Source organism: Taeniopygia guttata, chromosome 1 (genome assembly GCF_048771995.1).
Source record: "Taeniopygia guttata chromosome 1, bTaeGut7.mat, whole genome shotgun sequence".
NCBI classification, from domain to species: domain Eukaryota; kingdom Metazoa; phylum Chordata; class Aves; order Passeriformes; family Estrildidae; genus Taeniopygia; species Taeniopygia guttata.
In genome coordinates, this window is record NC_133024.1 from 83,163,728 (window position 1) to 83,189,153 (window position 25,426).

The 25,426-nt window shown below is 36.6% G+C and overlaps 1 protein-coding gene across 7 annotated transcripts in view; it reads left to right on the forward strand.

Annotated features, from left to right (window-relative positions):
* The window catches only part of HERC2 (HECT and RLD domain containing E3 ubiquitin protein ligase 2), a 101,551-nt gene that overhangs the window by 43,943 nt on the left and 32,182 nt on the right, over positions 1-25,426 (forward strand). For all 7 annotated transcript variants that reach the window (XM_030277734.4, XM_030277750.4, XM_030277740.4 and 4 more), the window contains 36 exons: positions 86-189; positions 300-450; positions 1,056-1,270; positions 2,127-2,259; positions 2,356-2,483; positions 2,598-2,793; positions 3,387-3,523; positions 4,021-4,194; positions 4,285-4,421; positions 4,506-4,657; positions 5,068-5,259; positions 6,081-6,268; positions 7,874-8,066; positions 8,676-8,858; positions 9,428-9,612; positions 11,242-11,389; positions 11,482-11,678; positions 11,911-12,141; positions 12,750-12,885; positions 13,426-13,569; positions 14,954-15,096; positions 15,300-15,567; positions 15,728-15,870; positions 17,238-17,336; positions 17,432-17,600; positions 17,714-17,839; positions 18,421-18,529; positions 18,658-18,797; positions 20,214-20,404; positions 21,511-21,616; positions 21,785-21,876; positions 22,460-22,635; positions 23,090-23,201; positions 24,020-24,101; positions 24,199-24,342; positions 24,921-25,011. In XM_030277734.4, the coding sequence (XP_030133594.4) occupies positions 86-189; positions 300-450; positions 1,056-1,270; positions 2,127-2,259; positions 2,356-2,483; positions 2,598-2,793; positions 3,387-3,523; positions 4,021-4,194; positions 4,285-4,421; positions 4,506-4,657; positions 5,068-5,259; positions 6,081-6,268; positions 7,874-8,066; positions 8,676-8,858; positions 9,428-9,612; positions 11,242-11,389; positions 11,482-11,678; positions 11,911-12,141; positions 12,750-12,885; positions 13,426-13,569; positions 14,954-15,096; positions 15,300-15,567; positions 15,728-15,870; positions 17,238-17,336; positions 17,432-17,600; positions 17,714-17,839; positions 18,421-18,529; positions 18,658-18,797; positions 20,214-20,404; positions 21,511-21,616; positions 21,785-21,876; positions 22,460-22,635; positions 23,090-23,201; positions 24,020-24,101; positions 24,199-24,342; positions 24,921-25,011 (5,515 nt within the window). The remainder of the gene's footprint in view (positions 1-85; positions 190-299; positions 451-1,055; positions 1,271-2,126; positions 2,260-2,355; positions 2,484-2,597; positions 2,794-3,386; positions 3,524-4,020; positions 4,195-4,284; positions 4,422-4,505; positions 4,658-5,067; positions 5,260-6,080; positions 6,269-7,873; positions 8,067-8,675; positions 8,859-9,427; positions 9,613-11,241; positions 11,390-11,481; positions 11,679-11,910; positions 12,142-12,749; positions 12,886-13,425; positions 13,570-14,953; positions 15,097-15,299; positions 15,568-15,727; positions 15,871-17,237; positions 17,337-17,431; positions 17,601-17,713; positions 17,840-18,420; positions 18,530-18,657; positions 18,798-20,213; positions 20,405-21,510; positions 21,617-21,784; positions 21,877-22,459; positions 22,636-23,089; positions 23,202-24,019; positions 24,102-24,198; positions 24,343-24,920; positions 25,012-25,426) is intronic.

Consider the following 25,426-nt stretch of genomic DNA (forward strand, 5'->3'; position numbering starts at 1 on the left):
ATTTGAGTTAAACAAATTACTTTTGTTTCAAAGCTAGGTGGAATTAACAGATTTTTAGATATTGACTACTTCATTGTTTCTTTAGCTCAGTTTGCTGGTGAAGACCCAGTTGTTGCTTTGGAAGCTGCGTTGCAGTTTGAGGACACACGGGAATCAATGCACGCCTTCTGTGTTGGCCAATATATAGAGGTAAAAATGTTAATAAAGAGTAAATGCTTACTAAAGTTAAGCATTGCTTTGCTGTCAGATTTTTTGTTGGAGCTGAGTTCTGATTTACAATTGCTATTTCTTTTGTGCAGCCTGACCAGGAAGTGATTACAACACCAGATCTCAGCACTTTGTCATCACCTCTGATAGACACAGAACGAAATTTGGGTCTTCTCCTCGGACTGCACGCTTCCTACCTGGCAATGAGCACACCACTTTCTCCTCTGGAAATTGAATGTGCCAGTAAGCAGGATGCCATTTTGAGCTTTATTAAGTGATAAATATTTGTCAAAGCATGCAAGAAAGAGACAAAGGACAAATAAGTTAACCAAAAATGTATCACTTTTCTAGTCTTGATATCTTCTGTAGAAGTTCTTTATTCTTAGCATTAGCTACCACACTCATCATGATCCCAGTAATTTAACAAGATTTAAATAGAGATTAGATAATTTTGACAGTTGAATTTAGAATTTCATTGTCTGCAACATAAAATAGAAAATGATGCTACACACTTTCCTATCTCACCAATTTGTTGTCATTTAAGAGTGGATCATGAGCTATTGGGTGTTTTCTTACTGGTTGTCTTGGTTTGGTGAATAGAAGATATAGTTCAGTATTAATAGCAGAAAATTTGCTAAGGCCCTATATCTCTAAATATATGATGGCTGCCCTGTTAGTTAATTGTTTCTTTGTTACAGAATCCTTTTTTTCCCCCTGTGAAAAAGTTTTAGCAAATGAGAAAGCTCCTAAATGTTGTTGAAGTCTGTGAATGCATTTTATTAGAGGAAATTGAGTCTTGGTAGCTTGGTCTTTGATCAGAAGATTCACTCATGTTTTCTTTATTTTAGAATGGTTGAAGTCATCAATCTTTTCTGGAGGCTTGCAAACTAGTCAGATCCATTACAGTTACAATGAGGAAAAAGATGAAGACCATTGCAGCTCACCTGGTAACACCACCCCAAATAAATCAAAACTATATACACATCGATTAACTTTGAGTGACCATTCACAGCCCTTTCTCCAAGCTATTGCAGATAATAATATTCAGGATCACACTGTGAAGGTAAGCCCTCAGCAGTTCTGTGCACAAATACTGTTTCTAAAGGGTGGTAATGGTGGTGAAAATTCTCCAAAGGTGGTCGCAAAACAATTGAAAAAGTTATTTCAGAATTATTTTTTGTGAAGGGAATGGTTGAGTACTACTAATGGAAAAATGTGTATATTTCATTTAATAGCATAATAGTGTGTTCATCCTCAGAATTTTTTACTGGGGGAACTGAAAAATTTGAATCTTCTTACAAAAAACTTGGTTAATACATTACTTCTCATGTCAAGTTTCAGTACCATTGAGAGATCCTGCTCACCTCCAGTTGAACTAGGATGGAGTTTTTTTTGTCAAGATGCAAAATGTTTTATGTTTCAGGTTCACATATGCCTTTTTCTTAAAATCCCTTTGGGTTTTGTGGTTCAGGTTTGACATGGTTGGAATTGTGGAGATTGTTTAAAACCATGTGATTTACGTTGAGCACTATCTTCTGTAATACATTCAGGTTTTCTAACTCTCAGAGTTCAGCTCCTTTATGAAAAAACCCTAAATAAGTATTTGGGATAGTGACAATGATGAATCATGTTCAGAAGACAATTGAAAGTTGTGTCAGATAATCTATCTCAGTAAGAGATCAAAGTAGTAGTAGCTTTATTCCTTAACTCATGTTTCTCTTGAGAAAGGATGTAGGGTGTTTATAGTATTGGGTTGTAGTTGCTGTGTGTTAAATTGCACAATACTGCGTACTGTATCTCAGGAACGTTCCGATTGTGGAGATGATTCAGTGTTATTTAAATGCTGCCTGTGGTATTTTGAGTCCTTTCATTGTATTTTAAAACTGAAATTAAATGGAGGCTGTTGTGTGTTTTCTTAGGACTTTTTGTGTCAAATAGAGAGGTACTGTAAACAGTGTCATTTAACAACACCAATCACATTCCCTCCTGAGCATCCTGTGGAAGAAGTGGGACGTCTGTTACTGTGTTGTCTTCTGAAGCATGAAGATTTGGGTAGGTAGGCTTGTGGTGTATTTGTTTTGACCAGTTTAAACTCTGCTATGGATGGTTTTGGAAATGCATATTCAAACATTGTCTTTTCTCATTAAGGTCATGTAGCACTGTCTCTTGTTCATCCTGGTACCCTTGGAGTTGACCAGGTAAAGCACAAAACCTTACCAAAATCTGTAGTGGATGTGTGTCGTGTTGTCTACCAAGCAAAATGCTCACTGATTAAGGTAAGCCTCTTAGCTGCTGATGCATTTTCATTTGAAGTATTTTATTAAAAAGTTGTATGTTGTTAATTTTATTGTGTATTATACAGTAATTTCATTTTTCAATGTCTTTTGTAGACACATCAGGAACAAGGGCGTTCTTACAAAGAAGTTTGTGCTCCTGTCATTGAGCGTTTGAGGTTCTTATTCAATGAGCTGCGTCCTGCAGTTTGCAATGATCTCTCTATAATGTCCAAATTTAAACTTCTTAGTTCCTTGCCTCGATGGCGAAGGGTAGCTCAGAAAATCATTAGAGAAAAAAGGAAAAAAAGAGGTAAGGTGGAATTAATGTTGCATTCTCTTTAAAACGATGGAAATCCATCTTATTTCAAGGTTTGCTGCTATATGAGACTCCTTAGATAAAGCATCAAAGCCATTTGCTTTCTGCTGCTTTTTCAGGACGTTTTATAGACCAGTGGTTGCATGTCAGATCCTACAGCAAGAACTGGCAAACAAAAATGTCAGGTTTAGTTGAGACGCGTTTCTTCATGTTCCAGTGTATTAAAAATGATCCTTCAATATCAGACTCTCTGAATTGGTTTTAGTAACATTCCACTGGAAGTGACATCTTTTTAGAAATCATGTTTTATTAAAGTGTAGTCAAACAATGCTATAACTGGAAATAAGTTAATGTGGGGAACAGACACCAAAGGGCTTATGAGTTTGTCTTTAAAGGTAAAAGCATACTGCAAGTAATAATAAAGTTAACTTGGTAATAGTTGGACAGAGAGTTTACCAAGAATATATTTCCATTTTATTACAGACAGATCTTAAGCATTGTGTGTGCTTAGATTATCATGCAAACCTAAAAATGTGATGCTGTAAAATCTAACCAGATTATATGAAAAAATAATAATTTTTTTATAGTGCCAAAAAAATCTGAATCTGCTGATGTAGAAGAATCCAAAATAGGAAATGAAGAGAGTGATTTAGAAGAAACTTGTGTGGTACCTCACAGTCCTGTACCTATAGATAAAAAGCCTATACCGATCAAATCACCCAAGGTAGGATATTAGATTTTGAATCAACATTGTCAATAAAAATAACAAGAGAAAAAAGAATGACCTAAAGTGTGCTTGCTATAGCTTGACATTTAATGTTCTGATAATGGTGTTTGGTATGTATAATTGTGACATGTTGTTTCAGTGACGCCTGGAATGATTTTTAAAAATAAGGTTGTACTATATATTTAGTATATGTGAAGATACCTTCTCTAATTTTTAAATTAAAGATAATCTTAGAGCTTCATTTCAAAATAAAATGTTGTGATGAGTTACTTCCTTTTTTTTTGAACATTAAGGCATTTGAAATTTTATGTAGCAGTAGTAAAAAAGATAATGAGTTAAAATAATACTAAGCTTTTTCATGACTTTTAAAAAGTTTCCCCCTCTGGTCCCCCTAGTATTTTAAATTTGGAAGTTGCTTTGCATGAAATAACTTATATTTTTAGTAATTTAAAGTTGTTTAAAAAGTTGTAACTTCCTACCTTCTTGTTTTGCAGGATAAGTGGCAGCCAATTCTGAGTACAGTTACAGGTGTCCACAAATACAAATGGCTGAAGCAAAATGTTCAAGGCTTGTATCCCCAGTCTGCCCTCCTTAACACCATTGTTGAATTTGCACTTAAAGAAGAGCCGGTGGATGTAGAAAAAATGAGAAAATGTTTATTAAAACAGGTGACATGAACGAAAATGTGCCATTTAGATGATTATGACAGTTATCAGTAATTTACATAAGTATGACAATTGGTTTTTTCTCTTTGACAGCTGGAAAGAGCAGAAGTTCGTCTGGAGGGAATAGACACTATTCTGAAATTGTCAGCTAAAAATTTTTTGCTCCCATCTGTGCAGTATGCCATGTTCTGTGGATGGCAGAGGCTTATTCCAGAAGGAGCCAATATAGGGTAAAACTTCTTGTTGCTTTTGCTTCCAGAATTCTTTAATAAGAAAACAATACTTATTTTTCTTGTTGTTGTTTTTCTTTGAAGGGAACCTCTTACTGACTGCCTGAAGGATGTCGATCTGATTCCGCCGTTTAACAGAATGCTGCTGGAAGTAACTTTTGGAAAGTTGTACGCATGGGCTATTCAGAATGTCCGGAACATCTTGCTAGATGCTAATGCAAAGTTTAAAGAACTAGGTGAATCTCGTTGCTGTTTTCTGCGGAGAAAATTGTTTTACATTAATATTACTGCTTTTTTTTAAGTTCCCAATAATTAGGATGTTGAAATCCTAATTATTTGTTTGTGTTGAGAATTACTTCGACTTTGTTTTTGTGTGTTGTTCTAACCTTCCCACCTTGACCCTGTGTTAACCCACTTCATTGTTCGAGTATATTGCTGATTTCCCAGCAGCAGGTGATTGATTACTCATTAGTAACATTTTAGCATTATAATACAGATTAGTCAGTTTCTTGGAACTTCTGCTTTTAAGTTCTCACAGCAAGCTGGGAATAAAAAATAATTTAAACCATCAATCAAACAAATCTGTAACCTATTCTATTGTAGTTCCCAATGTCAGCTGACTTTATTTATATTATGTTTGAACTAGGTCTGCAGCCTGTTCCTCTTCAAACAATTACAAATGAGAATCCAGCAGGACCAAGTCTTGGAACTATTCCACAAGCACGTTTTCTGCTGGTCATGCTGAACATGTTGACGCTGCAGCATGGTGCGAATACCTTGAGCCTGCTCCTCAATTCTGGCATGCTGGCCTTGACACAAACCACACTGCGGCTGATAGGTACTGTTCTTTCTTACTTGGAAGAAAGCATTTGCTCTACAAATCTCCTGTATTTTTTACCTGTTGGTGCACCCAAATTACAGAATCACTTTGCTGCTTGAAGATAGTGCTTAATGCTATTTATCTTTACCCTGATACAGAAAGCACATCTGCAAGCATGATTGAGAAAGAGGTTAATTTAATTGCAACCTTTTTTTTATTGCTTATTGTCCATCCTTTGCTAAAATTTCAGTTAATGTGTAGTTTTGGTGGAACTGTTGCAAATAAATTAAAAATGGAAAATTTAAAATTAAAGTAGTAAAAACTTTAATCTCCACTTCATTTGTTCTAAATAGGAAAAATGTTCCCAGTCTGCATATTTAAGCTAGAAACTGTCTTTGTTCTGTTATACAAGTTCTCTAGTGTGTTCTGCTATGATTCAAATTGGATTCAAATTGCCATGGTTTCTCTTTAATTTCTTATATAATAGCAAGTATTTGTTCTGTAAGTTGTGTTTTACTGGAGTGTGCATTGAAAGTTTTTCAAAAAGTTCTGTTTGTAGAATCATTGAGCCAGTTGAGTCATCATTATTGTCTCTTATTTGTCACTTGTTTTTTCATTCAAAATTAAGTATTTCAATTCCTGTGCATTCAAAACCATTACACCTCAGTTTTCTAAAAGGTCATTTGACTTAACACCTGCAAGCCAGCTTTCCTGTTTGTTACTGGTTTTATATGACAAAGTTTACATGCCTGTAAGTTCATGCGTGACATATATATATAAAGGTAGGTATATACACGTATAGCTGGATTTAATATCTTTTGTGTTTTTTTCTATTTTAGGACCCAGTTCTGATAATATTGAAGAGGATATGATTGCCTCTTCTCATGGGGCTTCTGCCACAGTCCTAGAAGAGTCAAGAAAGGAGACAACACCTGTTCAGCTCCCTGTTTCTGGACCAGAGCTGGCAGCCATGATGAAAATTGGGACCAGAGTGGTCAGAGGGGTAGACTGGAAATGGGGTGATCAGGTACAACTTCTTTCATACAGGTTTTGGCTGTGTTATTATCTAGAGTCTTGTTCAGAGGACTGTGTACGTTTCTGGTCCATCGAACTTAAGGGAATTTTACATTCCAAAAGTGTTGAATTAAGGATATGGGAAATTAACAGAAAATAAATCTCCCATTCCAGCTGGTCCTCAAAGATCAGAGGGGCTGGCTGCAGCTGGGCTTAAATTCTGATTGTAGCCCAGTTTAGCATTGAAAGTCTGAGTCTGGAGGAGAACTTGCATGAGTATGGAAGCACAAACAGTGCAGTTTACCACTGCAGTTCTGTAGGTCTGATGGATTTAGTAAGGATTTTCATGATCCAAATTCACAAGTACTGTGGTTAATTGAGGCACCAGAAAAGCAGGCTCAGGATTGCTGGTGATAAATGCTCTAATACAGAGTGTTAGTATGTGTTGTGACACAAAGTATAGCAAGAGATCCAATAGCACTATATATATATATATGTATCTGTGTGTATGTAAATCAGTATTCCCAGGTTGTTGGAGATGTGAAGGTCACATAAAGGCTTCTCTTTGGGAAAAAAAGAGAGATGTAGCCTATCAACAGATCTTGAGCAGGCAGAATTTTCCCTCTCCAGCCCTTTCTTGCCCCTGAAGCCACTCTTTTATACTGTAAATTTTGGCCTGTCCCAATGGGATGGAAGAATCATGCTATAGGTGGGGTTTGGTGACTTTGGCCATACGTGCATTATTACACATCCCATGTTTACCTTCATCTGCATCCTGAGGATTGCCTAAGTTTATAGTAGGCAACCTCGATGAAGATCTTGGTTACGTTCTGCCAGAATTTATAGTTGACAAAAGAGGTAGAATGAACACTTTGGTCATCCTCCATGTACTGAGGCAGCAGTAGGGGCTCTCTGACCTTCATCAGAGGGTTCATCTCCATGTGCATCCTTATCTCCTGAAGGAACTGGATTTATAACCAGGCTTGTTTTTCATGGTCTAGGGAGTAGTGTGGCTGTTGGTTGGGCCCTGGTGCCCTTTTGTGCCTTGCTGAAAAACAAGGGTGAACAAGAGCTCCATGTCACTCCAAACATCACTCAGTTGTTAGGCCTTGCTTAGAGCCAGGTGCAAGATAAGCCAGAGGCCCAGCTCGTGTTTTTCACAGCCAGCTTTATCAATCCTTCACCCTTTTACAGCAATGCTGTGCAATTCTGACCATTTACCACAAAAGCCTTGGAGAATTAACATAAAATATGTCAATTATTTGTTTAGCTTCATTTTTGGAGATGTTTAAAATTCTCTTTTAGTAAGACTGCTAATTTGCCATTTAACAGGAAACTGAATAACTTATTTGCTATAATAGTATCCATTTCCAACTATGTGGGACATAACTTCTATTTATGCAAGACATAGTAAAAGAGATCTAATCATGAGTGTCCAAATGCAACTTACTGGGGTGATTATTTTGGAATTCATGCTTGAGTTTTGAAACCCCATTGAATGTTAACTGCCTGATCGTTGGGTTAGCAGCAAAAGGGAGCAATTGCATGATTATTTTATGAGCTTTGGGTACAAATTAGCATTGCTGATTGAGTAACTTGAACCTCTCTCTTCTGTCAGGATGGACCCACACCAGGTTTGGGTCGTGTGATTGGAGAACTGGGAGAAGATGGCTGGATTAGAGTGCAGTGGGATACTGGAAGTACAAATTCTTACAGAATGGGAAAGGAGGGAAAATATGATCTCAAACTAGCTGAGCCACCACCTGCAACGCAGCCCACAACAGAGGATTCAGACACTGAGGATGATTCTGGTAAAAAAAAACAAACAAACAAAAAAAAAAACCTGGAGGCACACTTTTAGCTGAATTTTAAAACTGGTATCTTGTAATATAAAAAGAGTTTGTCACAGGAGCAAATGCTTCATCAGAGAAGATTCATTTAAGAGGTGCACACTTTCGACCAGAATCTTCCTTAATATAACTTTACTGTGAGAAACATAGACAAGGTGGTGTCCCATTGTTGCATGTTCAGGGTAGAGGAAATAATATTTTTCAGTTGAAACAGTTTGTTACAGATGCCTGAAGGTATACATTTTAACACATGTTAATAGCATCTGAAGTGGCTGTTATATATGGTCTAATTATACATTTAGTCAGAGTGTTTTGCTGTTCTTGGCAATACTTTGGAATTCCTTTCAGCTGGGTACTGCTAGAAAAAAAACAAACTTTTAAATATATGTGCAAAATACCTGGTTTATATTTTGGACTACTTAGGAGTTGGCAATGAGGAATTTTCTTCATGTCAGATCATCTTAGAGAAAATATTTGACAAATCATTCACAAAATGTTTTTTTGAGAACCTTTGTGTAATAAGATAACTCTGTATTAACGTATTCCTTTGCCTTTTGTGTCTCCCTTCAGAAGGAGAACAAGTTGAAAGGAATCTCCACCCTACTTCCATGATGCTGACAAGTACTGTGAACCTGTTGCAGACACTGTGTCTCTCTGCTGGTGTCCATGCTGAAGTCATGCAAAGTGATGCCACTCGGACTTTGTGTGGGTTACTCCGAATGCTTGTGGAGAGTGGAACAATAGATAAATCAGGTATATTACAGCACTCTGACTGTGCTGTGTGCTTGTTTTGTGCTTTGTTGTCTTGTAAGTTTGTAAATCTTTTCTTACTAGTTTTTAATCCTTTTAAGGCCAATGGCTGGAAAGTGCATTTTCAGAGCTTTTAAAATCTTAATATTTAAAGGTAATGTAAGTGATCCTTTGTATTCTTAGAATATAAACAGTATAAGCAGAACAAATGCATGAGATGTGAATTGATGACTTAGACAATTAATTTATTAGCAACCTTCTTGTGTTTGGATACTGCGTGTGTCATACTCCTTTTTGTAGTTTTCTTGTAATTAGAGAAGTAATGCTGTCAACTACTTTGAAATGAAGAAGAAGAAGAGTAATGATGAGAATTGTTATAAAGGCATATTTAATAAAATTAATTACAATAATTATAAAATTAATTGCGTTTAAATTGAACTTAATAGTTCATGTAAAGACAGTGAAATATCTTGGTGTTCTGATTTGTCCAGAAAAGTCCCATGTAGCATATAGAGAACGACATAGCTGGTGAAAAGGTTTACTATTACATGTATATATCTTTTTGTTTTTAGCTTCCTTGCCAAATAAATTAGTTTATAAAGAACAGCATAGGAGTTGGTGCACGCTGGGATTCATTCGAAGCATAGCACTCATGCCTCAGATGTGCAGCACTCTTAGTACCTCTCAGTGGATAACTTTGCTAATGAAAATTGTTGAGGGGCATGAATCTTTCACTGCTGCTTCACTACAGAGACAGGTAATGTGTGTATTTTCAAATTACTTCAACAGGCAATAAAATTAGCATACTTTAGTTGTCCTAAAAAGAAAGATGTATTTTACAAAACAGCTGGGAGATGTCCATAAATCAGTTTTTGGTTAGTTGGGAAAAAGATAATATTTTATTTATATTTAGGAATTACTGTTTTTAATGTACACCTCTTGAATTTTGAGCCTTCAGGATACTAGGGACTCACTTGTTCTGTTGAAAGAAAGGTGAAAATAGTGTTCCAGAACTGTGCTTCAGAAACTCCCATATAATATTTCCTATAACTTGAATAAATGAAAGAATAGCAAGTATATGGTTGGTAAAAGTTACATTTCATTTAAAGTTACCAAATTATGTATTGTCTACTGTCCCTATTTCCATTGGAAACTTAATATTATTTAAATTACAGTCTCTCTTAAGAAGCTGTATCTTTGCATCTTATTTTGGTATTTTATTTCCCTTGTCATCTTTCCCCTTTTCTCACTTCTTTTCTTTTGATTTTTTTTTCTTTTTTTTTTTTTTCCCTCTTTTGCTGTTTCTTAGCAAGTGCCTTCTACATGAGACTGAAAAGAAAATTTATTATGGAATAACTCTGCCAAATTTTAAGGCTTGGGGATCAAAAGGTCATCTTATTCTTTTACTTGCTAAGCCATCAGCATTTGTTAACTAAAGCCTTGTATCATAAAGGCCTGCTCATTTTTTTTGTGTGATCTTCCAGTAAATTCTTGTCAGTATTTTTAGAATGGTGAGATTTCTATTATCCTCCAGGACTTAGTGCAGTAGAGTCATCTGTGCTGTTCAGGGCATACTCAAGAGAAATGACCATTCCTCATGTACCAACTTAAGGACAATGAAAAGATGAGACCTTGAAGTTCTATAAAGACATGTTATTGACAGAAGTTTGCAAGAGGAGAATCATCTCTGCTGTTAGTCACTTGTATTGGTCTTCTGGGTAGACGATGAGGAAGCTTAAAACCTGAAGTGCTCCTACTCAAAATATGCAACCCCCTCTGCTCTCTGATACTGCAGTGCTGCACCTTCCCCTGTTACTTGTCAGTCCTGCACTGAGTGTCTGGGTTCAGAGGGGCCAGACTGTTCCTCCTGTACTGTTGGAGGCCCTGGTTTCACAGTGGCTACTTTTGAATGTCTCTGTGGCTGCTGTTGCCTGCCTTCCACCATTCAGCTTTATAGTTCATGAATTTTAACTATTATAGCTTCTTTGCAGAACATTTGGAAACTTTCATTCTGAAATACATCTTAGTACTAATTTGAGTCTGCAGTCTGAACAAACTTTCCCATTCTGTATTCCTATTTTTCCTATTTGTTTTTGTTTCTGGTATGCCCGTCTCATGTCCTAAGAGATTGGTTCACTAATACAGTGTACCAGTAAAATTGTTACTGACTCTGAACTGTATCCATGTCTTTTAAAATATCCCTTAGCAAACTCAAGATCAGTAGCTCTGGAATTTCCAAAGCTGGAAAGAAATCAGCGTTGTAAAAAACAACTACAAAGGAAAGCAAACTTTAAAAACATCATTCTTCTGTACTTAATAAGTTTGAGAGCTTCTTTAGTATTTGGTGATATAGACTAGAATAACAGTAATTTTGTTCTCTTTTTAGATCCTTGCTGTACATTTATTGAAAGCAGTACTCCCATCCTGGGATAAAAATGAAAGGTCAAGAGACATGAAATTTCTCGTGGAAAAACTGTTTGGATTTTTAGGGAGCCTGCTTAGTACTTGTTCTTCGGATATCCCACTACTCAGAGGTAGAGGAATTTTCCATCAGTGGCTTGTTTTTCTGTATGGGAAATGTGTGCATTAAACTCATAACTGTTCTGCCACTGCTTTATCTTTCCAGAATCTACTCTGAGGAGGAGAAAGGCCAGGCCCCAAGCATCTCTAACTGCCACTCATAGTAGTACTTTAGCAGAAGAGATAGTGGCACTGCTGAGGACGCTGCATTCGCTCAGCCAGTGGAATGGACTCATAAACAAGTACATCAACTCTCAGCTAACCTCCATCACCCACATCTTTGCAGGAAAACAGTCAGAAGGGGTAGTTTCCACGTTTTAAAATAAGCTCATTTTTATAGCAATATTTATTTTGAAATTATAAATACTAAATCTTTGTAAGCAATATTAAGCTTAATATTGAAACCATTTTTCTACTTTTGTATGTATTTGTATTGTAATTTTTAAGTTGAAATATGTGTGATTAACTTTGTATTTTAAACCAGATAGAAGGGTATGTTTACTCCCTACAGTTAAATTTTATTGCTCTTTGTTAGGCTGTGTTGGATGACTACTTCCCTGACACTGAGAATCCAGAGGTGGGAGCTCTGATGGCAGTCTTGGCTGTGATTGGTGGCATAGATAGTCGCTTGAGACTGGGTGGACAAGTAGTTCATGATGAATTTGGAGAAGGCACAGTGACACGCATCACCCCAAAAGGGAAGATCACTGTGCAGTTCTACGACATGCGAACGTGCAGAGTGTGCCCTCTGAATCAACTGAAACCAGTAAGTTTTTTTTGTGAAGGCTTTAACACTGGGAAGGTGTAAAACTCCAGTATGGACCAAAGAAAACATTAGTTCTTCATTGGCTAAATACACTGACATTCAACCCACGCGATGCTCGAATGCACATCTAAGATGGTCCTCATGCGAACCTCTGCAGGACCTTTAATCCCGTCCTCATTTGCTGGGAAGGTGAAAGGAAGAGGTGTTTAAGCTGGAGTTGTTTGATTTGAGATAAAGTCCCAAGTTATTGTAGCATGTTTTATAGCTCTTAGATGAGAGGAGCTTTCTATTTAACTTGATTTGCTAGATATGGCTTTAGTGAAAGCTTGGTTCGCTTCAGAGTTTGGAGTTCTTTCTTGTTTTGACTCTGTTCTGCTTTTTCACCAAGAAGAACCACCAATTGTGTGGTAGAAATACAGGCTTAGGAGCTGTGTAGGGAATAGAAATCCTCTCTAGTTTTTCCTGGTCAAGAGCAGTAAGACAAATACTAATTTTCCTCTTCTGCAGTTAATAACCATTGAAACTTTTTCATGACCCTGAGATTATAGGAAAATGCTTACCTGTTTTTTTTGTTAATTTTTTTTGTCTGGTTCTTCTCCACTCTCTAGCTTCCAGTTGTGGCTTTTAATGTGAACAACTTGCCTTTCACTGAACCTATGCTATCTATTTGGGCTCAACTAGTAAATCTGGCTGGAAGTAAAATAGAAAAACAAAGAACAAAGTCTCCCAATCAAGGTCTTTCAGGTACAGATGGGGGCTTTTTGCTGTCTGTTTTCTTTGGAAGTAGATGAATATGCTATGAGAAATACTAGTATCAGCAAACATAGATGAGGAAAAGGGTGTCGTAGAACCTTACCTGTTTTCTTATTCATCACTGGGTAATAGGCGCTTAAGAGACAAATTTAGCTAGACAATGAATTACTCTGCACTATAAGTGAAATATCTTTGATGGGCAAATGTAAATAAGGTTTGGGGCTGATCTTACTCTACTGAGTTGTTTAAAATACTGGATGCAAGTAACATCTCTAGCTACACTTACTGTATTATAAATCAGCTGTATGATTGTCCAGGTTGTGAAAAGTAGGAAGGCAGTATTTTTAATACTGTGAGTCATATAATGTGTATAGACTTTTGATCCGTGTGCTGTTTAAACTAACTCATGTGAGCAGTACACAGTGAGTTAAGATGTAAACTGATGTTTGGGCTGAGGTTGTATGAATGATAATCTTTCTTCCCTAATACAAGAGATTTCTAGCACTAATGGCTGCTTAATATTTCTGATAGGTCAAGTTGATCTGGATCTGCTGCGGTGCCAGCAGTTAAAGCTGTACATACTAAAAGCTGGACGGGCTCTGCTTTCTCACCAGGATACACTGAGGCAGATCTTATCCCAGCCAGCTGTTCAGGAGTGTGCATTAAATCCTGCAGGTATTCTGGAATGCTCCCTGACTGTGCTGGTCTTTGATTAGATGGTAGATGGAGTATGTGACCATAATCCTTGCTTGTGGCAGTTGGATGGTAGAAATTCAGTTTGCTCTGTAAAGATTAAAAATTAAAATTTTTGTGTGTTTTAAGCTTCTATGTCAAAAAAGATTGACTTTTTAACTCAAGTTTTGAGAACTAAGAACATCAAGTGTTTGAAACGTGAAATACTAGAGTTAGGAAAATTTGTAGGTCTTCTATAGTTAGTAAGCTTTGTAAGTAATTTTAAAATACTTAATACTTTTTGCAGTAGTTTTATTTTTCTGCTTCAAAACTTAAAATTGGCTATTGATTTTACTTCTAATGTCTTGCAGCTTCCAGTGACACAAGTATAGAAATGTAATTTCTTAATCCTTGTATTAAAGGAGTTGAAGGAGTTGTAGTTCTAATAATTTGAATTATTTCTTCTACCTTCATTCCACATATAAAAATAAATACAATAACTATGTCACCTTTTGGCATAGCTATCAATGCCTTTGGAGTATGTATTATTTCCCTGGATGTTTGTGAAGCATGCAATATCTTTAAATATAATAGTATATTTGTCTTATATGGATATTTTTGTGGGATTTTCTTGTCAGTTGCCAGATTTTAAGTCAACAGAATCTACAGGGTTATTTTAGGAAGGGAGCAGGGTTTCACTCTTATCATCATTTTTAAAGGGGAAAAAAAAGTAACACTTTTTTTTTAAACAAGAACAATATATGTAGAGGACTATTAACTGTTATTGTTTAATGAAGGGAGGACTTTTTATGTGGTAGTCAGAGTAAAGATTTAGGAAACATGAATGTTTATGCCAACAGGAATACAAAATTAAATATGAAAGGTGTAGAATTGTGAGCAAATTGGTTCAATAAAAGTATCTTGTTTTGAAGGGATAATGAATCCCTAAGGGGAGCTCTTCCCAAGAGGTACATTATAGGAAAATAACTCCTATAATTAATGCATTATATTTTGAAGGACATCCAGAAAGTAAGCACCATGGTTTTGGGATCACCAAAATTCTTGGTTATCTACATCAAGTGGTTTATCCTGGATGTACCTCCTACTAATAGTGTTATTACAAAAAAGGTGGACTCAAAAGACACAAGGTGCAAATTCACTGTCCACTGAGTAGTTTCTGTTAGGCATGTCTTGGCTGTATTTTAGTAAATATTTTGTTTATCTACATATTTATTACTTTTTTTGTATGGAGATTGTGGTACATATAGCTTAATCTTAAATGCATTGTATCTCTGGAGAAGAAATATGTGAGAAATAACAATAAGCCCTAGAATATTCTGATTGACCGTGTTATACAGTTTTGGTTAAAATAATGTTTTTCTTTAAGAGGATGGAGCAGTTGCCTCTCCTGACATCGGAGATATGTCTCCTGAAGGACCTCAGCCTCCCATGATCCTTTTGCAGCAGCTTTTGTCAGCTGCTACCCAGCCATCACCTGTGAAAGCCATATTTGACAAGCAGGAGCTTGAGGTAGAGTCTGTGTTTTCTGCTAAGTAACATAAGAAATAACTCTGTAATCCACGTTCCAATTGAAGCTTGTTAAATTATAGGTTTAAAAAAGAAGTAACACTGAACCTTTTTGGGCAGATAATGTTTAAGGCATGCATGTTGACACACACAGATGTACTAAATATTCTTATTCTGCTTGGACTGATTGATTTGTTCTCCTCTAGGCTGCTGCTTTGGCAGTGTGCCAGTACCTGGCTGTAGAGTCTACACATCCTTCAACTCCACTGTTTGAAGACTGCAGCTCTAGTGAAGCTACAACACCCATTACAGTGCAACATATCCGACCCACAAAAGTGAAGAAACGCAAGCAGTCTCCAATTCCACCTCTCCCCATTGTAGTTCAACTTATGGAAATGGGATTTCCTAGGAAGAACATAGAATTTGCACTAAAGTCTCTGTCGGGAACCTCTGGAAGTGCTTCTGGATTACCAGGTATTTTGTTTCATAAAACAAATAATAATTACAAGGAGAAGAAGAATTGCAAGCTGATAACTTCTCCCTCATAAGTACTGTTTTAATCTTCTTTTTGGATACAATCTTAACAATGTCAGAGAATCCCTTGGAGACAAACGGAGTTTGTTTTCTGTGTTAGGAGTGGAAGCCTTAGTTGGCTGGTTGTTGGATCACCCTGATGTTCAAATCACGGATCTTTCTGATGCTGATACTATCTCTGATGAATATTCAGACGAGGAAATAGCAGAAGAAGTGGAAGAAGCTGAAGCTGCTTGTCCTGTTGTGAGTATTAACTTAGTAAACCTAAGTTATGCTAGCTAGCTGCAAATTTTATATTTCTTCCCTTTTTGGGAAAATGAAGAGAGTACAAGGACAACCTGCTGTCCCAAGCTTTCAAAACTGTAACAAGGATCATGTTTGCCCTGTGTTTCTAAGACATGACATAAAACAACCAAGAATAATCCTTAAATACTTTGAGTTAACACAGCGGAGGGTAGAACACCGGTAGGTATTTCACAGGTGGTAGTTTCAAGTACCCCTGATAGATGCTCTTAGTTTCTACAAAAATATTTGATGTTATAGTGTAATATTAGTAAAGGAGTTCTCCCTTCTCCTTTTTCTTGGTCTGAAAAACAAACATACGTTACCTACAAGGAAGGACTTAAGACCTAGTGAATAAATGGCAGAAAAGGCTATTAAACAACTTAGCCTTTTCCTTATAAAAACTTCTTCCACTTACTGATGATAAAATTACTGTTACAGTGCCTATTGAGAGTGATAGCTTTAATATGAATTTATATTAGTCTTCTGTTGACTTTCAAGAACTGTTTCAAAAAAGGACTTGTCAATAAAATTAAATGGGTTTCATATTTCTGTTTATCCTTGAAGGACTTAGGTTGAGTTTTCTTGCACATGTGGGATTTTGTAATTCAAATTAATGCATATATTGAAGAAAATCAACTTGACAGCTTTAGCTGTCTTTATCAGGATTGCTGTGAAAAACTGCTATATATTGCCTTTAATGAAAAAAAATTAATACTCAGAACAGAACAAAATTTTCTGAAAATTTTCCTTATAGCTGGAATGCAGTAGTTATCTTAAAACACTAAGCTAATCAAATCTTGAAAGAAATAATTTTTAATAAATAAAATCTAATTTTTTAGATTGTTTTTCTAAAGGAGTACTTTAAATCTCATTGTACTGTCTAAAGAAAAGTTAGTAAGCTTTAGGTTAGAGATTATCATTCACCATTTTTTTTTCCCTCTCCCAACAAATGTCCTAAGAAGTGAAATGTGAATGTCTATCTTCAAGAGTAATTAGAGTAGTGACAAATCCTCTCAGTTTCCTTGGCAATCAGGTTTCATAAAAGCAACTTGCAGCTTCCTTCAAACATTTTGAAAATTTGCATCTATGTTCCTTGATAAGTAATTTTGGAAAGTAAATTTTAATTTAAAATCAAGTGGCTCATAAATGTTATCCTTACAGTGAGTTGAACCTGTTGAAGTTTTTTCCAATTTTGGCATGGAGCTGGGATATTCAGTGGGTTCTTTTTTGTTGAGTTATTTTAGTCTTTGCCAACAGTTTTATTTATCTGAATTGTAAACAAAATGTGTAATTCTTTGATATTTATTTTGGACTTTTTTTTCCAGTCAAGTGGTGCTGTTGTAACAGAGAGCCAGACCTATAAGAAACGAGCTGATTTCTTAAGCAATGATGACTATGCTGTCTATGTTAGGGAGAATATTCAGGTAAGTGTGATGATCAAAAGCAACATAGAAACTGCTTTCCTGTTGGTACTAAAGCCTTTACAGATCTATTGCATTCTGTTGTCCTTTTTCCCTAGGTGGGGATGATGGTTAGGTGCTGCAGAACCTATGAGGAGGTTTGTGAAGGAGATGTAGGCAAAGTTATTAAATTGGATCGAGATGGATTGCATGACTTGAATGTGCAGTGTGATTGGCAACAAAAGGGTGGTACTTACTGGGTCAGATACATCCATGTTGAGCTTTTAGGTGAGTTCACTTCTGACTGCTTTTTTACTGAAAAAGTGAATGGTAGACTAAGGGAGATGTAGTTTTGGAGGGGGAAGCCCCACTCACTTTCCATTTATTCTTGCATCTGCTAGGATTCCCACCACAGAGTTCTGCCTCCCATATCAAGATCGGTGACAAAGTGCGTGTGAAGAGCTCTGTCACCACACCCAAATACAAATGGGGCTCAGTTACTCACCGAAGCGTGGGCATCGTCAAAGGTAATGTGTATTCAACATGGGGAGGTAAGAAACTCAAGACCACGCAGACTTTCTTCTAGACACACTTAAAAATCACACTGTTTTGTGGAGTATTGTATGATGTTAGAGAATATAGAATGCATTTGAAGTCTGTGGTGAATTTATAGACATGTACTCTGGGGCCCATTTTGTTAGCCTGTCCATCTGCTTTTGAGTCACCTCATTTGCACACGGGAAAAGTCCTTAAGCGTCTGTGCAGCTTCCAGTTGTAGTTCTCATTTACTCTTTGGATGAACCACAAATTATTTTCCTTTAAGAAGTAATTGTAGCTTGAAAGCTTCATAAGGAAGCGAGGAGAAAGTGGAATGCACTTGTGTCAAGCTGTAAGGGATGTAATAGAAGTAATCTGTCTTTGAAGAGGTACAGATTTTGGTCATTCTGCATCTGTGCTTTGGAGTACATGCTTGCTTGGGAACTTCTTCTTAAAAAATTAAGAAGAAATCAGAGTAGAAGAATTGAAATGGAGTACTACTCTAAGGTTTTTTGGCTTCATTTTGTAGAGATTTGCCACACCTTTTGTTTTCTTTACATTTTTGTCACAGCATTTAGTGCCAATGGAAAAGATGTTATTGTAGACTTTCCTCAACAGTCACACTGGACTGGCTTGTTGTCAGAAATGGAATTGGTCCCCAGCATTCATCCTGGAGTAACGTAAGTCATTATTTACTTTTAGTGTACAGGGGTTATCCTTTATCTTATTGTCGTGATTCTATTATCTTGTCTCATTAACAAGTAGCTTGTACCATATATATAGACTTGTTTTTCTCTTGTCAAATCAGGTGTGATGGCTGTCAGATGTTTCCTATCAATGGGCCTAGATTCAAATGCAGAAACTGTGATGATTTTGACTTCTGTGAAACGTGTTTTAAAACCAGGAAGCATAACACCCGACATACTTTCGGCAGAATAAATGAACCAGGTAAGTTTTGCAGTGTGTCTCTTAGATTAATTTAAAATGCGTTTAAGTTGTTTTGAAAAAAACAGTTTTAGATTTCAGCTCCTTAATATGATGAAATTGGTGTTCAGATTGACCCCCTAGACAAAAAAAGCCATAGCATTGCTACAATTACATGTGATGGACTACAACAAAACATTAACCCCTAAACCATTTTTGTATTGTTAAATAGTTTAAAAAATGTCAATGTGACAGTAACTCTGCATGTCAGAATGGCATTTTTATTTACACCAGGAATAAAATGTGTACATTCCTAATCGTCCTGCCTTTTTCTGTCAGCCTAGATGTAGATGAATAGAATCCTCATAGGGCCAGGGGCAGCTGGAAATACCTAAATGCCTTCTTATGCTTCAGTTGCTCTTCAGCTATTTTGCCTGTCAGTGTGGGATGGCTGTTGTCTCATTTCCTCTGTGATGTGGAGGCTCCAGAGGATGTAGTGGGAAAGGGAAGCCTTTTAAAAGGCTCATAATCAGACTTTTTTTCTCTAGGGCAAGAACAGGTACAGCCATTTTAGCTCCAGAAATTTTGGGTGTTGCATTGTTATGCAAAACTTACCTAATGTTTTGTTTTACTTCTTTTCCATCCACCTGTCTAACAATTAATCTTATCCCTAGTATTTGCAAGATGATGCTGACTTCTGGACTAAATTTCTTTGTATTTACACATTACCAGTGTAATTGTTCTGGAAAATGAGCAAACCTGGTTCCCCCTAGAGATTGTGAACATGGATTGTGTGTACATGATGGTTTGTCTAATGAGCAAAAAAGCATTCCTTTAATAAGTCAGTTGAGATGGCTGTGCAACTGGAATGGCATGAATCCGTAATATTTCCCCTTGCCCTCTGTAGGAAAATATTCTTTTTGTCAAGATTTCTAGATGCTACAAAATCAGTGAAGTGGAAGTAAGGTTTTTGCAGGGAGGAAATCTACATCTCGCCAAACCACCTTCTGGAACAAGATTTGGATTTTCCAGTCTTCCAACTTTTCTATTTCTATTCTTTGGGAGGGGAATTTTGTTGTGGCTTAGTTGTGTGTTTTTTGTATGCTGTAGTGGTGTAAAAAATTGGTGTGCTGTGGACCTGTATTTTGAATTACACATTATCATAAATTTTGATCTGTATTTTAAACTGAAGGACCTTTTCAAGTAGCTGTCTAGTCAAGAACTTGGAAAAGTTGAAACTCCTGTACAAAAAGGAGCTATGCCCTTTAAGCATTACTACATAGCATCACCATGCCAATGTGTCATGCACCTGTGTCCTAAATGTAGCCTTACATAACCAAGATGTTGGATTTGTTACATATCCTTTCACCCTGCTTATGGGTTTCAAAGGACCAATTTTCTTTGAGAGGTGCATGCTAAATGTGTCACTTAACCCTGCAGGTCAGTCCCCCGTGTTCAGTGGGCGCTCTGGAAAGCAGCTGAAGAGACGGCACAGTAGCCAGCGGGGAATGTTACTGGATGATTGGTCAAGGATAGTCAAGAATTTGAATGTCTCATCCTCTGTAAATCAGGCTTCCCGTCTTATTGATGGTAGTGAGCAGTGCTGGCAGTCTTCTGGTTCACAAGGAAAGGTAACTTTAAGCTCTAAATGCTTTATTCTGATATACTTCATGCTTAAAAGCATCTCCCCAGAGCCTTCCCTTCTCCAGGCTGAACAACTCCAATTCTCTCAGCCTGTGTTTGTAGGAGAGATGGTCTTATCTCTGTGATTGCTTTTGTGACTCTTTTCTGATACCAGATCCATGAGGGTTTTTGGTGCTGAGGACCCCAGAGCTGGTGGCATCACTCCAGGTGGGGTCTCATAGGAGCAGAGTAGAGAGGGAGAATCTCCTCCCTTGACGTGCTGGTCACTGCTCTTTTGATGCAGCCCAGGATGTAGTTGGCTTTCTGGACTGTGAGTGCACACTGGTGACCCATGTGCAACTGTTCATCCACTAGAACCCCCATCTCATTCTGTGAGGCTGCTCTCCAGCCTTTCGTGCCCCAGCTTGTAAGTATAAGCAGGATTACCCCATCCCTAATGGAGAATGCCACACTTGCCCTGGTTAAATTTCATACAATTGGTGATTACTCAGCTCTCTGGTCTATAAAGGCCACTCTGCCTTGGAGAGAGGCAACAGCTTCTCTGGTTTGGTGTTATTGGCAAAGTTACTGAATGTACATTTGACTCCTGCAGCCAGGTAATTTATAAAAGACGTTGTTCCTTAGTTTATGGTTTACCAGTTTCATTGGCCTGCAGCTGTGCTGTGTTGCCAGCCTAAGCACCAGGATGTGCAGCCTTTTGATCTGTCTTCTGCCTTTTGATGCTCTATTGATGGCCATGCTGAGAATATGCCCAAGTACCCTTACTCCAGGTTTTCTATAGACTGTAACCTAATACTTGTATTATGTCCCATTACTTTACCTCCAGTGGTACTGTGCTTTCTGTCTTCCCAGTGGTGTTGGTCTTGGCTGAAGTAAATAGTTTGCTGCAGCTGTTTCTCTAGTAATTGGACGTTGGACAAGCAAGAAGTTCACAGGGTCATTTCTCTTTGGCCAGTTGCCATATATTGCAGCTGTTGTGTACCATTCAGAGATGTTTTCCACTCTTTCTTGAAAAACATCACATACATATTGTTGTTAATCATATGGTGATCATAACAATACTACTAAAAATGAAATTCTGTGTTTCCACTAGCACTGGATTCGCTTGGAGATTTTTCCAGATGTTCTTGTTCACAGACTCAAGATGATAGTGGACCCTGCAGACAGCAGCTACATGCCCTCCTTAGTTGTAGTTTCAGGTACGTGTATGTTCTCTAAGAAGTCAAAAATATTTTTTCTGCACCCAACAGCAGGTATTTATCTGTTTTTTTTTGTTAACATAGCCATCTGTTTAACATGCACAGTGCCTGTTTGTGAAACAAGCACCATATCCTAAAATGTTTTTAATTCTGTGTTTTGTTTTCTAGGGGGTAATTCCTTAAATAACCTTATAGAGCTAAAGACAATCAATATAAATCCTACAGACACCACAGTGCCTCTACTCAGTGATTGTACTGAAGTAAGTGAAGTTCATGTGAGAATTACTCTTGTGTGCAACAGAAAAATACTGTGGTGCAAGAGATGCATGAAAATTATTGTTGTGATCATTAAAGCCTGGTATTTATTCTTCTTCTTAACTTAGCAGTATTTCTGGCAAGTTAGTCTAGTTAATTATACTAAAAAGTTTTACCATAATCACAAAGTAACACTATAATAGACTTAGATATTTTAAGGGGTTTTATGTGGGTCAGTATACCTGTGAACCAGTAAGACATTCCAGTAAACTTAAATTTTGGGGATAATTTTGGATAGCAGTTTTGATCTTTTCTAGCAACAGCAAGGGGAAATGCATAATGAATTCTATGAGACTGGCAGTAAAATTTCTTATATGAGAAATTCTTGTATTTCATATATTTCTTATATGAATGAGGCCATAAGCTAATGATAAAGCATTAATTATTTACAGCTGAAATGACAAGCATTTAAAGTGGTAGGTTTATTTTCTTAAAGTGACAAAGTGAAACAAAAGTTCTAACTATTTCCTATGTTTTATGAAGTTACATAGAACCCAAAAGATGTAAATAGAGTATTTTTCTTCTTAGTATCACAGATATATTGAGATTGCAATCAAGCAGTGCAGAAGCTCTGGCATTGATTGCAAAATACATGGCCTCAGCATACTGGGACGTATACGTGCTGAGGATGAAGATTTGGCTGCAGTCCCTTTCCTGGCTTCTGATAATGAGGAAGAGGATGACGATAAACCTAACACTGGGAGGTAGGTAACTGCAGTGATGAAGGCAGGGGAAATGGCAAAGAACCTTAGTGTCTGTAACTTAGTCCTGTAACTCTGGAGATGATTGGAGGAAGAACACATTAATTAGGTTGAATGGTAGTAATGAGAAATCAATATCTTAGTTTATTGGAATTATAAGCTAGATCCTTTGTCAATAAATACATTCTCTGAGATGATCACACTGGTGAGGTGCAACATTTTGTATGACTCATCCCCTTTTGCAGTACATATATATACTTGATACATGGCAAGTGTATTTACCACTGCTCAGCAAAACATTCTTTTTTTTTTTTTTTTTTTTTCCAACTGTGATAGTGCAGCTTGAGTCCTGAAACTGTTCCAAAATGTAAAAATCAGTAAATACAGTAAAAAGGTGCCTATGCTACAGCATGCTGTTTGCTAAACTGACCATATTTTCTTTTCTCGTTATGTTCAGTCTTGTCAGAAAGAAGGCAGCTGGGCTTGAATCAGCAGCTACAATAAGAACCAAAGTTTTTGTTTGGGGACTGAATGACAAAGACCAATTGGGAGGGCTAAAAGGTTCCAAGGTAGGTTGTTGTCACACTTCAGTACAAGAAAGAAACAGTGAAAAATAAAATGTACAAGTTACACAACTTAAAATCAGCTACAAAGATTATGTCTTGGTGGGATTTTAGTGCTAAGACATGTAGATGTCTTCTGGATGGAAAATTGGAGAAAATTTACATTTTGGTTGGTACTCTGAAATCTGGCTTGATTTTTAGCAGCCACTCAATCATTTGTTTTAGATGTTAATGAACTAATTGTTTAAAAAATATGTAACACTGGACATTCTGTTCCTGTTGAGTATGCACACATAAAATAAAAGTTTTGGTGACCTTTATTATGTATTACTTGTATCTGGCAATTGTACAATAGGAATTTCAGCTCAGTGTGCAGCCATTTACATATAATATTAATATATTACAAGATGAGATACATTGCAAATACTTAGTTTTAAATATCATTCATTAATCTGAAAATTATGTTCAGAGCATTTCTTCAATTGATGCTGTGAAAGTATAGTATTGTATCCATAGAGTACCTTGAAGAATCAAAAAGTTAACCTTTCCTGTATTCTTCAGTTTTTTCATGAAAACTTTACTAAAAGAAAGTCCTTGTTTATATGGCCTTTCATTTTTTCTCAGGTTTCATATTTATCATAGTTTCAGTATTAAATTTTTTAAATTGGTTTTTGTCCTTTGTCTGGTGTAATATTAATTGGCATGGGTGAAGTATCTGAAAGTACCTGTTAGATTAACTGATTTATCACTTAAGAGCTGTTCTTTTTAGTGTGTTGAATATTGAAGTGAATTGTAATGGTTTCTATCTCCTGCCTGCGCTCTAGATAAAAGTCCCTTCCTTTTCTGAAACTCTGTCTGCCTTGAATGTTGTGCAAGTAGCTGGAGGATCCAAAAGCCTTTTTGCAGGTAACCTAAGTTTAAAATAAATGTAATTATTTAAGGTCAGAAACAGATTCTGAATTGTGAAACACTAATGGTGTTTCAAACTTTTTTTTCATTTTAGTGACTGTAGAGGGTAAAGTGTATGCCTGTGGAGAAGCCACAAACGGGAGGCTGGGTTTAGGAATATCCAGTGGAACTGTGCCTATTCCCCGCCAGATTACAGCTCTCAGCAACTATGTGGTAAAGAAGGTGGCTGTTCACTCAGGTACTGACTATTGCTGTCCTTATATACATAAATGTAACATATTCAGCCTGAAAATAGTTCCTCTGCAGTTTCCTTGGGTGCTGTGATCCCCTAGCATACCAGATTCTTTTTTTTGTTGTTTTTAATAAAAGCAAGTTATTGAATTCTGTCTGTTGTATACAATGTCAGATTAAATCTAATGGTTCTTTTGCTAAATCTATGAATTCAGACCTTACAAGTTTTCTTATTTGCTAGAAAATTACTTTGGTATTTCCATTTGGTTGAAATAAAGTGTTTTCATTTTTAGTATTTTCAATGGTGGGTTTGTTTTTCTCATTATTTTTTCTTGCAGCTCTGAATATAGTAAATGAATGATTATTAGTTTGGTGGGGTTTTTTTTAAGTGTGCCAGGAGACCTACTGTCACAATTTTTTTATTTTAAATTAAATCACATAAAAGCTCCAAAGAACATAAGTAATGTCTGTGGAGCTGGAAGGCTCATGCAATTGTATTGTAGAAGAACAGCAATGTTAAGTTGTTGCTAAGACCTGCTGCCTGTTTGAAAGCTCAAAAATGTAAATTTATGTTTACAATTTCAGGTGGCCGGCATGCTATGGCATTGACTGTTGATGGAAAGGTGTTTTCATGGGGTGAAGGAGATGATGGAAAACTTGGTCACTTCAGTCGAATGTAAGGATATCAATTTTTTCTATATTTCAGTAAAAGATTTGTGTTGAATGTTACAGCACAACTGACCACCACTATTGACAACAACAGTATTTTTAATACATGTTTTATAAGAAGACTTTCTTTTCCATGGTATATTCCAATTTATGGTGCATCATTTGTAGCAGGCTTCAGCCATTTAGATAGGAGGCATTCAGTTAACATAATAAAGATGGATTAAGTCTTAACGAGTATTTTCAAATTGCTCTAATGAAATTCCAGAAATTCCATACTTTCAGACATGCAGTTTTGGTTTACTTTTGTAAGGTATGGTTTTCAGAAGTGCCTTGTGGAGTAAAACCATAGCAATTTTGTATTCCTGAGCTGTAACACAGTAGCAGTTCATAGCTTAAGCTGTCATTTTATAGCTCTTTCTTTA